The sequence below is a fragment of the Mustelus asterias genome, chromosome 24 (assembly GCF_964213995.1).
Source record: "Mustelus asterias chromosome 24, sMusAst1.hap1.1, whole genome shotgun sequence".
Classification (NCBI taxonomy): domain Eukaryota; kingdom Metazoa; phylum Chordata; class Chondrichthyes; order Carcharhiniformes; family Triakidae; genus Mustelus; species Mustelus asterias.
This window is the reverse complement of record NC_135824.1, coordinates 23,672,710-23,691,017: the sequence shown is the minus strand read 5'-3', so window position 1 is coordinate 23,691,017 and position 18,308 is coordinate 23,672,710. Positions and strand designations below refer to the sequence as shown.

At 41.2% G+C, this 18,308-nt stretch overlaps 1 protein-coding gene across 5 annotated transcripts in view; it reads right to left on the bottom strand.

Annotated features, from left to right (window-relative positions):
- Positions 1-1,626: 1,626 nt before the first annotated feature.
- The window catches only part of nedd4a (NEDD4 E3 ubiquitin protein ligase a), a 144,438-nt gene continuing 127,756 nt past the window's right edge, over positions 1,627-18,308 (bottom strand). For all 5 annotated transcript variants that reach the window (XM_078241458.1, XM_078241459.1, XM_078241460.1 and 2 more), the window contains 10 exons: positions 16,257-16,378; positions 15,986-16,056; positions 12,351-12,446; positions 9,214-9,287; positions 7,951-8,011; positions 5,912-5,971; positions 5,714-5,821; positions 4,431-4,527; positions 4,013-4,085; positions 1,627-3,845 (listed from right to left, as the gene is read on the bottom strand). In XM_078241458.1, the coding sequence (XP_078097584.1) occupies positions 3,743-3,845; positions 4,013-4,085; positions 4,431-4,527; positions 5,714-5,821; positions 5,912-5,971; positions 7,951-8,011; positions 9,214-9,287; positions 12,351-12,446; positions 15,986-16,056; positions 16,257-16,378 (865 nt within the window). In that variant the 3' untranslated portion in view covers positions 1,627-3,742. The remainder of the gene's footprint in view (positions 3,846-4,012; positions 4,086-4,430; positions 4,528-5,713; positions 5,822-5,911; positions 5,972-7,950; positions 8,012-9,213; positions 9,288-12,350; positions 12,447-15,985; positions 16,057-16,256; positions 16,379-18,308) is intronic.

The window sequence follows — 18,308 nt, the reverse complement described above, 5'->3', positions numbered from 1 at the left end:
CCGAGGAAATAGTCTTTGAACGTTCACTCTATCTATCCCCTTCATCATTTTATAAACCTCTATAGAACTCTGCTGAGTTTTTCCAGCATTTTGCACTTTTATTTCAGATTTTAAGCATCTGCAGTATTTTGCTTTTACTGAATTCAGTTACGTTCTTGGTTTGGCTTTTTAAAAGTAGGAAGTTGAAGGAACCTGCAGTATATTATTCAAAAATCAATCCCATGTAATTTTCCCATCTCAACCAGTTGTGAGTGGGGAAACTGTAGCAGAGTAATATCAATCACAACAGTGTTCTGCCTAGCAGGAGGTCTGTTTAGTTCTGTCTTTATCTGCTGACTTCAGGAGAACAGCCTTGCTGATGGCAGGGCCAAGTGTCTTCTTGATTCTTTCATTCAGATCTCGTAGATCTCGATTGTCACAGCAGCTTGGATTTCTTGACAGAAGTTGATGCAATGTTTGTTTGCACAGTATCCCCCTGCCTTTCCCATGGCTGCTTTCAGGTCATGCAGTGTTTTAGCTGTTGGGTTGATGTTGCACATCATTCTTGTGTCAATGACAGATATTAGTGCAGCTGGAGTAGGACTGAATCCTTCTTGCGGGTTCCACCGTTCCTAAATTCTCCCTCTGCTGCTTCATTAGATGATTTGAGCTCAGCGATTTCCAAGCTTCATGAATAGCAGCATCAGCACTTCCTGACCTTTGGGTAGCAGTTATTCTAGCGAGAATGTGAAGCGTTGGTATTTGGCATCATTATTAAGGATGATGAAACTGTTTGCTATTGCTACCCCTTTAGAGTTTATTTATTAGTGTCATAAATAGGCTTACATTAACACTGCAATGAAGTTACTATGAAAATCTCCTAGTCATCATACTCCGTTGCCTATTCAGGTACACAGAGAATTTAGCATGGCCAATGCACCCAAACCAGCACGTCTTTTGGACTGTGGGAGGAAACCCACACAGATACGAGGAGAATGTGCAAACTCCGTGCAGACAATGGCCCAACCCTGACAGCATGACCTGGGATGGTGGTATTTGACGTATGAATGAGGAGTAGGCCAAATGATAGAATCCCTTCAGTACAGAAGGAGGCCATTCGGCCCATCGAGTCTGCACCAACCACAATCCCACCCAGGCCCTATTCACGGGGCGAATGTGCAAACTCCACACAGACAGTGACCCGAGGCCGGAATTGAACTTGGGACCCCGGCGCTGCCATCCAAATCCTCACAAAGCAAGTTGTTAATTGTGGCTGCGCACAGAGAAGGGGCAACAAAGGACAAGACACTTTCACACCAGCCAATGATGTAACGAGTGGCGTCGTTATCTCAGGCAAGCTTTAACGGCAAGTTGATGAAACGTGGCTGCAGGTTTGGCACCAGATCAGTTTCTTTTCTTTGCGGGGGGCGGGAGTGGTCGGTGAGTTCTGTTTTATCAGACTACAGTAACATAAAAGTTTACAGTGAACACTCAAAGCTGTGTGCAGAGATGAAATAAGAAATGCCCCGAGAACAATTAGGGCAGAAAGAGAAAGTTGAAAAATGGTGCTGAAGTTTGCATCAACACATCTTTCATAATCTTTGTGAATTTCAAGAATTGTTCCCTTATAAAATCAAAACACAGCTTCCATGAAAACAGGATTTTATTATAAATAGACTTCATACACCAACTTTCCCAGTGTCTTGCACAAAATCTCTCTTCCAGGTGAACTTCATTCATTTCATTATAAGTGCACTATATATATTTACAAAAAGGTGTTTCCATCAGATCGGTTTTCTGGTTTCAAATTCTATCCTAAATTATAACCTTAAATATGAAAGATAACGTCGCATGCACCATTTTCTTTCTTAATACCGTAACTATAAAAGTTAATGGGTTATTTTCAGAAGATATTTACAAATCTGAAGTGAATATATATTCTGCAGAACACAATATAATTTAAAGAATATGTACAATTTGGAATCACTATAGTCTGTAATATATACACATCCTATAATAATTGCCATTTACTCCAAGCTAGCTTTGAAGAGGGGCAACTTTAACAATCAACTTCCAATAAAAATCAAGACCAATTGTTACAATATTCAGTACAACATCTCAGCTGAACTGGTAACGGCCAAACACGATTAGCATCTTTTAACATAATGCCTGTGTTTAAATCAACATTTCACAAAAAAAATTCCAATTTATCAGTATGGATATTCCTCCATGGAATCAGCTTGATATAAACGCTTTAAGCCATGTAAAAAAATTTCAGGTTCAGGCATTGGATTTAACAGACTGTAAACTGATACATTATTTTTTTTTCTCCAAGTGTAAACTTTGTTGTATTTTCTCCGTTAGGGTCCATTAACTATTGCCACCTATGTTAAGCGCCATTCTTCCTTTTGGAAACTCAAAAAAATGTCAAGCATATTTAACCGTTTCACCATAGGTGTAGGCTGTCTTTTTGACAATGTCCAACTCATAGGTTCCAACTTTCACTATAAACAATAGAACATCTCAGAACACAGACTCTCCATTCACTGAAACAATTTCACTTCTTTGATTTGTTGGAGTCTAAGAAAAATACTTAACTGAACTTAATTTTTTAAAAAAAAATATGGTCATCAAGGGAAACTTTAAAAAGATGTGTATTTTCACGTGGTGTTCCAACATGTAAATGTCGCACCTAGCAAATCTTCACAGCCTCTTTTCTTCCTCTTTGCATCAATATAGATAAAACACCGTCATTATGCAAGCTTGAAAGCACAAATTCTAAAGCCAACACCTGTGGAGTATTAAGCACAGCCTCTGGAATTCTCAGAATGCAAGATTAATGGTCAAGTGAAAAGTACGAGGTGATTTTTGAAAGCTACAGTCACATTAATCAGAATCACATTTTGAGAGGTGCGATTAGAACAATTCAAAAAGATTTCACAAACAAACACAGCCCAACGCAAACCTCGTAGCTTGTGAGAAAATTTAAATTCCAAGGCATAAATTTGGCACTTAAGCTTCATGAATCCAGTCGGCCTCCCATGCGGTTGGGTCTATGTTAGACTAAATTCACATTGCAGGAAATCCTCCCAGTCACCTTACAGCTTTCAGTGGTTTGCTGAAGCTGTATGAGCTGCGGTTATTAATTTTAACCCATTATCATACGATAAACCCTGTGCTACGTATCGGTGACCCGGCAGGTTCACCAAAGTGAGTATGGCACTAAAGTTGACAACGGTGGTGACTGAACACCGGAAACCAGCCTGACTTGTCACCCAGACTGGGGGGGAAAAAAAGTACAACTCTCAACTGTACAGGAGCGGACAGTGACAGGACAGCCAAGTTGCTGCACCTTTCTAATTAGAAACATGATAATGGGTACCGTACAGAATAAATACTGAACAATATCAAACATCAGGAGCCTGCACTGAGAGGTCACTGAATCAAATGGGATTTTTTTTTTTTGCCTGCATTTAAACCATATTTTAACAGTTGGCTTGGCAAGTTTTGTCCAGGCAAATCAGCCCTATTCAATCAGTTTCCAATTAAAAAAAAGTGCTACACACACTGGGGCTCCTTGAGATGAGCACTCAGGGAACTGATGTTAATATTACTGAACACTTAGTCTGTTAGTTATCTATTAGCTTCATAAAAAGTGACTTTTTTTTCCCCCATTCACATTAGGCTTAATCCCCATTTCTGGATAATCTGCTTAACACTCGTTGCATGATGTGATAAACCTACATCAGCCGGCCGTGGTCACTCAGTCAACTCCATCAAAGCCTTCAGTGTTCTCGACAGCCAGGTGAAGTTTCTCCTTCAATTCTTCAAACGATTCATAGGGTGGCAGATCCAGACGGTTGAAACTGAAAGACAACAATTTGCTTTGTTATATCGTGTCAACCAACCTGAAGCTTTCTTTGCTATGTAAACAGTGTGGACTTTTACATTCCAGAGTTAGTTACTCGATCGCGTATTTTTTTTCCCCTCAAGTTGTAAAACCAACACCCGACAATCAAAGCGTCACAGTTACCATGTGTGGGCTCTTGGTAATTTTTCAGATGTTCCCCACTGCTCAATAGTAAATAACTGTGGTCCATTTGATCCTAAGAGTAAAAGGACAAGAAGAAAGCTTTAAACTAAAAACTCAAACAATCATTTGCTTATTCATAGGAATAGTAGATTATTTAACACTTTGGGCCTGTTCTGCCCACTCACTTCGATCACGGTTAATCTGCAAACATGTTATAGACCTTTACCCCGTATTCCTCAATATCTTTGCACAACAACAACCCCATCAATCTCAGATTTAAAATTGATCTATCAGTTTGCAGAAGAAATCATGCAGAATAATCTTGTAGCTTCATTCAATTTCTAAAGAAATTTGTCCAAATTCTGGAAGAGCAGATTTCAAAAAAAAGGGGAACTTTCACATGTTCAACTCTGCTTACCGTAGAGTTCAGCAAATCCGTTCATAGGTACCCGAGAAGTACCAGTCACAAACTGCAGGAATCGAATGCGCTTTTCTGCATCCATCAACAACACTGTCTGTACACAAAAAAATAAAACAATTCTTATTGTTGAAAGTGCTAATTTCTTCTGTTCAATTTTGATGGGACATTTAAGATATTTACGCTACTGTTCCACCATACATAGGAAAATTTTATAAATCTAACATGTTCCTTTTTTCCACTCTTTTGCATTTATTTCATGTGCTGCACGGTAGCACAGTGGTTAGCACTGCTACCTCACAGCGCCAGGGACCCGGGTTCGATTCCCAGCTTGGGTCACTGTCTGTGCAGAGTTTGCACCTACTTCCCGTTTCTGCGTGGGTTTCCTCTGGGTGCTCCGGTTTCCTCCCAGTCTGAATGACGTGCAGGTTAGGTACATTGGCCATGCTAAATTCTCCCTCAGTGTACCAGAACAGGCGCCAGAGTGTGGCGACTAGGGGATTTTCACAATAACTTCATTGCAATGTTACCTGTGGGCGGCACGGTAGCACAGTGGTTAGCACTGCTGCTTCACAGCTCCAGGGACCTGGGTTCGATTCCCGGCTTGGGTCACTGTCTGTGTGGAGTTTGCACATTCTCCCCGTGTCTGCGTGGGTTCCCTCCGGGTGCTCTGGTTTCCTCCCACAGTCCAAAGATGTGCGGGTTAGGTTGATTGGCCAAGCTAAATTGCCCCTTAGTGTCCTGGGATGCGTAGATTAGAGGGATTAGTGGGTAAATATGAGGGTTAGAGGGATTAGCAGGTAAAATATGTAGGGATATGGGGATAGGGCCTGGGTGGGATTGTTCTCGGTGCAGACTCGATGGGCCGAATGGCCTCTTTCTGTACTGTAGGGGTTCTATGGTTAATGGAAGCCTACTTGTGGAATTAATGAATGCTTGAATGAATGCACAAACAATTTCCTCCTTTATCTCCTCTCAGTGTGTAATCTTTTCGGGTTAATGAAAAGAAAGGCTTGTTTCTTCCTTCTCTTTGTCTCGGGTAGTTTTCTTAGTCAAGGATGTTTTTTTAAATAAATAGATATCTATTTCAAATAGGAGTATACCTTTTCTCGTTAAAAAAATGTATTTTTGCAATAAAATCAACACGTTTATATCAGAAAGCTAAAATGCGAGGGGGAAATGTGAGTGTTTCAACAGTCAGACTGCAGTGACGATATTTCAATTCTTGCTCAAAAACAGCAGCAATTAAATGTGTCACATTAGGTTTTCCAGTCTCGCATTACCTTCCAAAACCACTGTATGACAGGGTGGTTTGCATTGTAACCATTTTTGTACTTTGTGTTCTCCCTCCAGTCGTTCACGTCCACATCTCCAAGTCCGCACATTAACAGCTGGAAATCGATATACAAATAGCATCAAAAACACACACAAAGCGAAGAAGTTCAGAACGCATCGCCCTCAAACAAATGAACAAGGGTTACCTCCAATTCATTCTCGTCAAATATTTTTATGAGGTCTTTTGGTATCAGTTCAAAAAAGCCCTGAAAATAGAAACAATGTGTGACTTTTAAGTGGTACCAGCAATGCTTGCTGTAGCAATAGTTAAGTCATCCAGACAACAAATCACTTTAAAATTCAATTTACCCAATTTTCTAATGAAATTGATGTGCTTTGAAACTCAAAATAGCGGCAATCATGTATCATGGTCCCAAAGGCATTAAGTAATTATTTTAGGTACTAACACAAGGCAATCAAATTTTAAAAAAAATAAGTGCGAATATGTGCATTTTCTACAGGGACTCAATGCCAATTTCACAACAGAGTTCAAGCACAAATTTAAAAACCAGTTATTTCGTAATGCGTTAATTACATTGTTCACACAAAAGTATAGATAATACAAGCATTTTTTAAAAAGCTGCAAGGACTACAAGGACAAGTTTTTGATATGTATTGGTCTGCTAATAAGGTATTGTCCGAGAGAAATTGGAGTGCAGAGGTCAATATATTTAGCCAGAGTTTTTTGGGGAAAATATTGGAGGCTGTCAGCTCTCACTTGTCAGCAAAGTGTAAATTGGACAGCAATGGCCAGCTGTACATGCGCAGTTAAATGCAGAAGTCATAAGCTGCTGTCCCAGTTCTCCTGTTTCTCCAAAAACTTCACTGTAATGGTATTTACCCGAGAGACATAGCATTGAAAAACACGAACAAAATGAATTTGTGGTGCTTAACTACTAAATACTCACTAAGCACATAAGAAAAAAATTACTACTTTTATTTGAATGGGCAAGTTAAGTTTTAATGGTGTCTTAATTCTCAACAAAAAACCTCTGGTGCTGAAAGTTAACTTTAATCTCATTTCCTTAGATTTCAATTTATCTCTCTTGATCTGTAGTGATGACTGCAATAGTGAACAATAAATGGATTTACTAACAAGTCATGTACAGCAGCAGCATGTTTGCAGCTAATTCAAAAATACCTCTACCCAGGAAGACCCCTTCCCCTGGGGTGATTCCCCACTCTGAGTCCCGACTGATCACCCAGGCCAAGTGATCTTTACTCTGCTGTGTTGCCCTCAGAGGGACGTTCACCACACAATCCCATCTTCCTTTCCCTCTCTTTATTTCACTTTCTGCAGACGATTTAGCACTGAATTATATATAACCTGCATTTTCGGGTTTAGATGTTGTGTGCCTCATTAGGAATACTTCAATCTGATTGGTTAAGGAAAGACATTACTGCTTGCCCTGCTTACACAGGTCCCAGATCCCTTGTGGAGAACTCTGTGCTAAAATAGATTCTTAAATTTCTGCTAGTTCTGGTCATAAGCCCATTGAAAGTCAGTGAGCAAGTGAAAGTTTTGGCAGCATTCATTCGCTGCTGATCACAAAATCTGGAGCATTAGGATCACTTAAAAACACAATGTTCATCTCGAATCTATTGGTCTAAAGGATGAGGGGTGACCTTATAGAGGTTTATAAAATCACAAGGGGCCCAGATAGGGTGAACAGCCAAGGTCTTTTCCCCAGGATTGGGGTGTCCAAAACGAGAGAGCATTGGTTTCGGAGAGAGGGGAAAGATTGAAAAGGGGGGCAACTTTTTCACACAAAGGGTGGTGAATGTATGGAATGAGCTGCCAGAGGTGGTGTAGAGGCGGGTACAATTACAACATTTGAAAAGGTACATGGATGGGAAAGGTTCAGAGGGATTTGGGCCAAATGCAGGCAAAAGGGACTAGTTCAGTTTAAGAAACCTGGTCGGCATGGGTGAGTTGGGCCGAAGGGCCTGTTTCTTTGCTGTATATCTCTGTGACTCCATGGATCAGATGCTAAATGCAAAGATCTCAGCCTTTGTTCAGTGGTAGCACTCGCGCCTTTACTTGTCTTTTAACTCAAGATTCAAATCATTTAGGAGGTGACTAAGGAATTTGAGCACCAAGATTAAGCCCATTAGAAAATACCTTAGATTAAACAGACCAATGCACAATTCAGGTAATTAGATTAAGTGAAAACACTCTTGTTACCTCTTTGAAAGAATTCATTTGCTCCTGGATCCGATTGACAAACCTCCACTGCATCACAAGGCTAAAATCAAAAAAAGTAGTGAATGCCACATTGCTAGACCACAAACCAAAGGTTTCTAAATTTCTAAAACAATTATTTAGTTAGATGAATATTGGGCACAAACTGTATTAAAATATTTTTCTCTCGTTCTTGGGATCAGAGTTTGAATGGCAGCCTAAAGTGAATGGATAAAATTTCATTGCTCTGTAACCTCAGAGTCTCATGTTAAAAATAGCTGCAAAACCTCAACCCAGTAACAAGCAGGCACCAGCACAAAAGCTGGACACATTAGGTATCTCACTCAGATAAGTTACAAAGATAACTCGTGCTGAAAATGGATCAACAGTCGGGGAGCAAGGAAGCAGACCATTTATTACTGGACTTAAGAATTTCTTGTTGAGAAAATTAAAAGCAAGCTTTACTCTGCAAAGATTTCACTGTCTATTCGGTTTGGAATCGCATCATGCTGACAGCAGGAGTTCAACATAGAGACATTCCTTGGAAGGTGATCAACCCATAACTTCTTGGTTCCCCAGTGTTGCACTTAGGGCGTACTCCAATGATATACTGGGGAATCCCTCCAGGAAATTCCCATGCAAGGGTTTACCCGACAATTGTCCAGAAGAATTAACTTTCCCGGGACAATTGCACTAGGCTGGGAACACTCTGACAAAGCGATTTAAATTGCTAACTTTGTGTGGTTCTGCCAGTTTTACCCTGATAGTTACTCTGAAAGAGTCAGAAGGGGGGGAAAAAAAATCATTTTTAACTCCAAAGTAACTATTTAAACACCCAGACCCAGACCCAGCCTTGCATGGCACACCCCCCCACACACATAACCACTCAATGGATCTCCCATCCCCCTGCCCAACCTGACACCCCTCCCTCCCAGTCTGACCTGACCCCCCGACCCCTCTCCTTCTCCACAACCCACCCCCACCCAGCCTGCCCTGTTCCCAACCCCCCAGGTTCAACTTGACCCCCTGACCCCTCCCCGTCACCACAACCCACCCCCCTCCAGCCTGCCCTGCACCCCCCCTCTCAACACCAGTCCGGTCTTACCCCCCCTCCGATCCCTCTCTGTTTCCATCCCCCCGACCCCTCTCCTTCCCAGTTTCTCACCCCAGCAAATATATATCTGAATATTTAACACTTTGTTTAAACACCTTGGACTTTAAGTAAAGTTGCACAAATAACGGCACAATTCCAGAAGATTAACTTACTGAATGTATTCTTTCTTGTTTTTGTTGGTAACCAATATTTCTGATCCATCAGATTTTAGCTCATGTTGTTGAGTCTGGTGGAAAATAAATTCAACGTGTTTTACATCAACTAGAAAAACCACTAGAGGGCGTGTGTGGCTACGAAGGGAACATTTACTGTCTACTAAGCTAAACAATGCCATCTTCCAAACGGCACGCAAGACTTTTCAACCAATAGTATGACTTTAAAACGGTTCCACCTGACATTGCAATCTTTAGGCTTGACACATCCAAAGCGATTCGTTCAGTTAATCTCAGGGGTTGTGCAGTTTTTTTTTTTACAGATAGTGTCTCAAATCTGGCAACCTTGGGATCGATTTTGGGTCTTGCTGGTTGTCGGGGGCAAGGTGAGGGTTGGCTTCGGTCTCAGGCATATCACAACATGCCTGTTCCTATGTGCTTATCCTCTCCCTTACGAGACTTGTTTGGCCCAAGCATCTGGCTATTTTCTGCTAAGTTGCTTCTTTCCGTTCTAAAGGTCATCGTTTCCATGGGTGGTTGTAGGCGTTGCTTACTGAGCAGTAACAGAGGAAAGTGCCGTTCAGTGCTTTCATTCACCAGTGATACTGGCAGCAAGGCACCAATGGTGAGACTGGCACCATGTTGTGACCAAGGTTCAGGTCAGGTTGAACTGCGTTGGGTGGGGTCAAGGGTCGCTCCAACCACTCGGAGCAGGAGAAATGACAGCTGTGCAGTGCTGCATGGAAGAGTTCATTTTGTTCTTCATTATACTACTGGCTAGAGGAATCATTTGGAAATTTTGCCTTTTACGATATATCTGAAGTTAATTAGTTAACTAAAATGAGCAGAATAACACAAATCTTTTGGGGGCTGAATGTTTAAAAGATTAAACTTTTAATTATGTACTTGTCTCCATGGGGTATTCTTGGAAGGCCTGTTTAAACAAAAATGTCCAGTTTTCAGATAGTTGGATTTGAGGTACTGTGCCTTAGGGGTGGCAGTGGTTAGCACTGCTGCTTCACAGCACCAGAGACCCGGGTTCAATTCCACCTTCGGGTCACTGTGTAGAGTTTGCACGTTTTCCCCGTATCTGCGTGGATTTCCTGTGGGTGCTCCGGTTTCCTCTCACAGTCCAAAGATGTGCAGGTTAGGTGGATTAGCCATGCTAAATTGCCCCTCAGTGTCAGGGGATTGGCAGGGCAAATACATGGGGTTACAAGGATAAGGGGCCTGGCTGGGATTGTTGTCGGTGCAGGCCCAATTGGCCAAATGGCCTTCTTCTGCACTGTAGGGATTCTATCTGTAGTATTATTAGCAATAAAAATTGTCTAAATGTCAAGGACTAAATCTGTCATAACTTTATTATTCCCATAACAGATGGAGAATATTTGAGTTTATCTAGCTTTAAAAGGAGCTAAGCCTTAGAAGGTGGATAAGATCGCATCACATACATAATGAGAAAAACTTTTATTTTATTTTTGGATCAATCCAGGAAGTTCCAAACGAGTACATCAGCTGCCAGCTCTGTACCACTTCAAAGGGTCAAATTTAACACTTTTTCAAGCAGCAAGTTAATGTTGCGCGAGCTTCCAATGAAGCTTTTACAAAGAATTAGGTTGCATCGTTATGGCTCAACATACTGAGCGTCATCACTAAGTGCCAAGATGTCAGAATCTCCTGCGCCCGCATTCTGACCGCTGCCCATGTGATGTCATAAGAAAAGCAGAGATATTTTGAAACGCAAATGTCCTTTCACTCCCTGAAGTCAAACGGTTCAGCAATTTCAAGCTCAGTTTTTTATTTCCACATCTAACAAATATTACAGCAGTCACTGTTCTTGATCACAGACACATTTTGCAGAGGCAAAATGTGCCTCTTCCAACTTAAAAAAAAATTAAACAAGTCATTCACTGACTCATTCCTCAGGTCAATGCCTTAGCCAATCAGGGTCAAGCTGCCTGGTTTAAAAGTTCAAACAATGATTTGCAGTTAACTGCCAGTCACCATCAACTGGTGCATTCTCCATGGCAATTCTACTACCAAACAGTGTCCACCTGCCAACCAATCAGCACTCTTTTTATACAGTGTAAATTGCATTATATTGGCATTCTTGTTAAGTGTCCTGATGAGTGCAAGACAAAAAAAGCCGTGACATCTCTTTTTTCAAGCAATACTTGCATTCTACTACCAAACGACTATTAACAATCGGAAGTTGTCAATTTCAATTGAAATTGTATTTGACAGATCTTCCATTAAATTGCTGAGGTGAACAACAAGAGACACAAATACAATAAAGCTCTGAGAAATGTCTTACTCTGCACCATTTGTCACACAGGAAAATGACTGACTTATCACGGGAGCTTTAATCTGCAGCATCTGTTCAATGAAAGGACCACTGAGACCGCAATTTACTGCACTTCAATTCAAAAACTGGTACTACCGAAATACAAAACTGTTCTATAGATGTGCGTGGACTTTGCACCTTCTCCCCGTGTCTGCGTGTGTTTCCTCCAGGTGCTCTGGTCTCCTCCCACACTCCAAAAGATGTGCGGGGTTAGGTGGATTGGCCACGCTAAATTGCCCCTTAAGTGTCAGGGGATTCGCTGGGTAGATACTGGAGGTTATGGGGATAGCGCCTGGGTGGGGATTGTTATCAGTGCAGGCTCAATGGGCCAAATGGCGTTCTCCTGCACTGTAGGGATGTTACAATAATGCCAAACTACTAAGTGGTGCCAAACATGACAATGTTCTTGAAATTAAAGTTCATGCCTTAATACAGCAGCAGGTATATATCAACATTATATCAGGTCCTGTACAAACAGGATACAAAATTCAATTTTGAAACCAAAAACACAGTACTCTGGATATGTATATAAACATGTCCACGTATATATACATAGGTGTATACATAGATGCATATATAGGTGTACATAAATGTAAAGATCACTGCAATAAGGGAACAATGTAACAGATAGAGCTAAATATTGCCATATTACACTTATAAAGTTGACTTTATTGCATAAGTTTTGGTCTAGATATTCATTATAAATGTGTTTCACAGGGTGGGTGTTAAGTCACAAATCCAATGTTTCAGCGGTTATAATTTAATTATAACCAGTGTACAAATGCATACTAACCTGACCAAAAAGCTCTTCATCAACCACAAAGCGAAGATCCAAATCAGTTGGATCATTCTCAAGAATCCACATCAGAGAGTTATAATATTCACTGTCCTGTAATATTAAAGATTACCTGTTAGACGTTCACACTGTTGAATTATGCATTCACATTTATGAACCTTTCAAACAAATTGCATAACAAAAGGGGGGGGGGGGGAAGAAGAGGAAGAAACTTTAGCACTTTTGTAAACTAGTCCTCCAATCCAACTCCCGTATCCACTATGCAAGAGGTTAATATTGGATTGAAAATCGTTTTTTTGCCTTTCTTTTGCTGCTTGAGATTTTTGGCGCGATTTGGAAACTAAGTTTGCTGAATGGGTTTGTCTAACTGAGCTGTAACCAGACTCAGAACATGTCTAGTTCGGGGTGAAGGCAATAAGATGAGCCAAAGACACAAGCGTGGGGGAAGAACCAGATCCACGTGCCTGGGAAATAACAGAATCTACTTGGAAATGATGATGCAAGTGTGTGTGAAGAACTGCGTCTTGGAAGAGGAATTTTCTTCTCTTCCAGCGCAGTTGTAGATTATTGAAAATAAGTACATTTTTAGCCAAAGGAAACTAAAGCATAATGACTGAAATGTGGATTTATGACAGACTAGCTGGAGAACAAAGACTGAGCACAGGTTTTGTAACAGAATAAAGATTGAGAATTCAATGCTGGCACAGAAGAATTATCATTCGTGGCAACAGGACAATAGCTGCTCATGTGGATGCACATCTATCAGTAATATATCCTCAGAGCTGATATAAAACAGTTGGACTGCATGAATCATCTTGAGATTGGAGACACAGTTGTCGCTGTACTCATTGCTATAAAGCTCCAAGTAACCACTTATGGTCTGCAACTCATCCTACCAGCTCCTTCGGATTCAGAGTTCCTCTTTCACTACTTGTTTTGTGGTTAGCTAAGAACTGAACACAGGTTTTGTAACAGAATAAAGATGATGAGTATTGATTGCTGGTACAGAAGAATTATTATTTGTGGCAATAGGACAATAAAGTTTATTTATTAGTCACAAGTAGGCTTACATTAACACTGCAATGAAGTTACTGTGAAGTTCCCTTAGTCGCCACACTCTGGCACCTGTAGTTTTATTTGGTGCATTTAAAATTTCCTAGAAAATAAATGAACTTTAAGTCACGTTCCGATTTACAAAACTTGCAAGGGGCCGGGGAACAAGTAGACCCAATTGCAAAAGGGCAAGGTAAATACCACCCTTAGTGGAGCAACAAGCATTTACATGGACAATCCATGCAAAGTAAGAGTTATACAACTCAGAAAAAGAATTCCAAGTTCCTCCTTCACTACCTGTTTTTTAGTGCAATGCTGGAAGAATTTTTTATGTGGAGATGCCAGGGTTGGACTGGGGTGAGCACAGCAAGAAGTCTCACAACACCAGGTTAAAGAGCAACAGGTTTATTTGGAATCAGGAGCTTTCGGAACACTGCTCCTTCATCAGATGAGTCAAGGTGGAAGAATTTTTGACATCTTTTCTTATTCCCCATACACATAACCTTTTGCACCTCTAATCTCTGTCCAATGGTCCACCTAAACTGTATAAATCATATTGTATTTGGATTGCCATTGTAAATATTCCTGTTGCTCTACTTCAGGGTATTATTAACATTGCCTTGTTGCAATCGGGCTTACTCACTCCCCAGTCCCATGCGAGTTTTGCACATTGGAACGTGATGAAGGTTCACGGGGGCAAATTCATTTTCTTTCCAGGAAGTCTTAACTATACAAAATGAAACAAATTATCTTAGCTAATCGCAAAGGACACTCAGTTTGCCGTTGCTTATCCCTCAACCTGCACCAAAAACAAATGATTTTGTCATTTAATTGTTATTTGCGGCAATTTGCTGTGTGCAAATTGGCTATCGCTCAGTTTCTGCATTACAACAGTGATCACACTTCACAAAGTACATCATTGCTTTTAAATGGCCTTGCGACATTCTGAAGTCCTGAAAGACAGTATGTGAAATAGAATAGTTTTCACAGCGAGAACAATTTCCTATCCTACCAGGATTATGAAAACTAATATATGCAACCTTAGTGGCCACCTTGGTGTTGACTTTCTTTCATGCTGAGTTATTCAAAAAGTACCTGCTGCAAGCTATAATTTTCCAAGTGGTAAGGAAACTCACACCCATTCTACCTCGAAGACAAAGACTTGTTCAACACTGGATTCAAATCTGATCAGGATTTGCCAAGTGGCCAATCGCAGATTGGGTTTAACCTCAAGAGCTATGGATAAATAACATTATTCACCATTGTTTAATAAAGCCAGAATGGCTACCTGCCAATATTGAATGAAAACCAACTTTGTTGATAACCAAAGATGTTTGTCAATGGCCATTATTACTGACCAATTTCCTGGATTCTTCACATTGTTTCCAAGCTACAGTAACTTGCACAATGAACCAGCATCATTGCCAGCACATCTCAGCCGCAGCAACTTTCTTGTGCAGCTAATTAGCATTTCAAATATTCACGGCCATTCCTCAGGTTTGAGCTTTGACAACTATTTGCCCATTATGTGCATCGTTGTGAAAACCAATCCGCCCCTCCTGTAACATAGGGACACAGGAGCAGGAGTAGGCCATTCGGTCCTTTTGAGTCTGCCCCACCTTATGATAAGAACATGGCTGATCTGATTGTGGCTTCAACTCCACTTTCCTGCGCTCCATAACCCTCAACTTGCTGTTCCATCAAATATCTATCCAGCTGAGCCATTAAGGGAAAGAGAATTCCACAACATTGATGCAGAACATTTTTCCAATGGAAGTTATTGGACAGTGATCAGAAGCAGGATTCTGACAGCCCCAACCAGGGTCAGCTAGAATCATAGAATCCGTACAGTGCAGAAAGAGGCTATTCGGCCCATCAGGTCTGCACTGACCCTCTGAATAGCATCTTACCCAAACCCACCCCTTGCCCTAACCCATAACCCAGTGCATTCACCATGGCTAATCCACCTAACTTAAACTTAGGGGCAATTTAGCATGGCCAAATCACCTAACCTGCATATCTTTGGACTGAGGGGGGTAACCGGAGCACCCGGAGAAAACCCATGCAGACACGGGGAGAATATGCAAACTTCACAGACAGTCATCCAAGGCGACCAGTGTAATGAGCACAGCAGCTCAACTGCTACCCTGACAGATGAGCTTGCTTCCTGTTTTGTGCCTCACCTTAGTGGGTGGCACAGTGACACAATGGTCAGCACTGCTGCCTCATCTCACCAGGGACCCGGGTTCAATTCCCAGCTTGGTTCACTGTCTGTGTGGGGTTTGTACATTCTCCCCGTGACTGCGTGGGTTTCCTCGAGGGGCTCCGGTTTCCTCCCAAAGTCCAAATATGTGGGCTAGGTTGATTGGTTGTGCTAAATTGTCAGGGGGATTAGCAGGGTAAATTTGTGGGGTTACGGGGATAGGGGCTGGGTGGGATTGTCGTCAGTGCAGGCTTGATGGGCCAAATGGCCTCTTTCTGTACTGTAGGGATTCTATGATAAGTGCATGACATTTACACAGGACAGTGCAACTACAAAAGCACTATTATTCCAAACGTCGACAGCATGAAACACTTACTACTGACTCCATATCTTGCAATGTTATTGGCTTCTGAAGCATCATCTTATACAAAGGCCTGATGAAGAATCCTGCATAAATGAAAAATAAAAAGGGAGTGAATACCTGCAAGTGTAGATAATTGGACACCAGCGTTGGTAAATCTTTCCAACTAAAATACTTAGCACAAAATCCCTGCCCTGCACATAATTTATGAAATTTCAAAAAAAGAATTCTCAGATTTTACATAAATACACTGGACCACAATGTCAATTTAAAACTATGTACCTACCGTCTAACAATTTTCCATGATAAACTGCCATTCCAGCTACACGGCCAATGAACTTAAAGTAGGACAGATGCTCCTCATTGCAGAGTCCAGAGTTTGGGTTTATCTGTAAGGTGTAATTGTCCCTAAAGGAGAAAGGAGATTGGGTTGGATTAGTTGTTTGGAGTCCAGTAATCTGGCAGACGTTACTAGCTGTGGGAAAATGTTAGTCATGGAAGAGTACACAAAATCTATTTTGAAGGTTTTAAAATCTAACTGGAAGTAAGGAGCTTCTGCACCAATTTTGAACCATTACAAGAACACTAGAGTCTGCAACTTTCGCTACAGTAATGCGGTTTCACTTTGACACAACAGTTGGGACACTGCAAACACCACTATTTGTATACTAAAGTGTTAATGCAATTATGCAATGGTGTAACAGTAAGAAAATGGGGGAGATGGTGGCGTAGTGATAATGTCACTGGACTAGCACAAGAATGATCCCAGGAATTAAGGGTTTGTCATACGAGGAGTGATTGAGGAGTCTGGGTCTATACTCGATGGAGTTTATAAGGATATGGGGGGATCTAATTGAAACTTACAGAATACTGAAAGGCCTATAAATAGAGTGGACATGGAGAGAATGTTTCCACTAGTGGGAGAGACTAGAACTCAAGGGCACAACCTCAGAGTAAAGGAATGCTCCTTTAAAACAGAGATGAGGAGGGATTTCTTCAGTGGTGGTGAATCTGTGGAACTCATTGCCACAGAGGGCAGTGGAGGCCAGGTCATTGAGTGTCTTTAAGGTAGAGATAGATAGGTGCTTGGTCAATTAGGGAATCAAGGGTTATGGGGAGAAGGCAGGAGAATGGGGATGAGAGTCATATCAGGCATGATTGAATGACGGAGCAGACTCGATGGGCTGAATGGCCTAATTTTGCTCCTATATCTTATGGTCTTAGTCATCCAGAGGCCTAGACTACTGCTCTGAGGGCAGAAATTCAAATCCCACCAAATGCAACTGGTAGAATTTAAATCCAATTAATAAATCTGGAATCGAAAGCTAGCCTCTGTAATGGTGACCATGAAATTATCAACAGTTGTTGTAAAAACCCATCTGATTTACAAATAGTTGTTTGATTGCACAGAACTTGAGTATTCCTTAAAAAAAAAGACATTTTGTTGAAGCTTTTCATTTTGCACTCATCAGGATAATCACAAGAATATCAATGTCAGGGGTAGTAACAATTTTATTCCATATGAGAAGAGTGTGCCGATGTGATGCTAGGGATCGTGGGTCATACGTTCCAAAGAGTGGCAGATCGTATCAAATAGCATGTCCTTTTCGCTGTTTGCAATGGGCAAGGTTCAGACTGCACTCAACCAGGCCATGCTTGCAAAATTCAAAACACAGTGTATAACATTAGATGTGATTCGGTGATTGGACAACATTTGCTAAATAATCTTCAGTGCGCTAAATTTATGCTGACAACCAATTTTAGATGGTCAGTTGGGCTTGCAATCTGATGCATTTGCGTGCACTGGAAGTTATATATACTAAAACACAAGGCCTTGCTCTTGGCAGACATAAAGAACAGGTACACACATTGTACCTGCTTCAGCAAAACAAATTAAATGACAGCCATTTACTGGTTCACATCTTACGGCAATGACTTAACCAATCATAGTCAAGCTGCCAGGTTTAAATGTTTAAACAATGATTGTCAGTTAACTGTCAGTCACCATTAACTCGTTCATTCTCCATGGCAATGTCTCTACCGGAGTCCACTTGCCAATCAGCATTCTCTTCTCATACAGTCCGAAGTTGCTGCTACCTCTGACGGTGGTATTCTCGAGATTGTCCAGATGAGTACACGATGAAAAGCTTTGACAAAATTTGTTTTTCAGCAGTACTCCATGTCCTTTACCTTATCCACCCGTACCTGATCCTCCCTCCACTCGACTCCAGATACACAATAATGTAGTTGACTCTTAACTGGCCCAGTAAGCCACTTTCAAAAGTTACTTCGGGATGGCTAGCAAATTCTGGCCTTGTCATCTACGCTCCCATCCCAC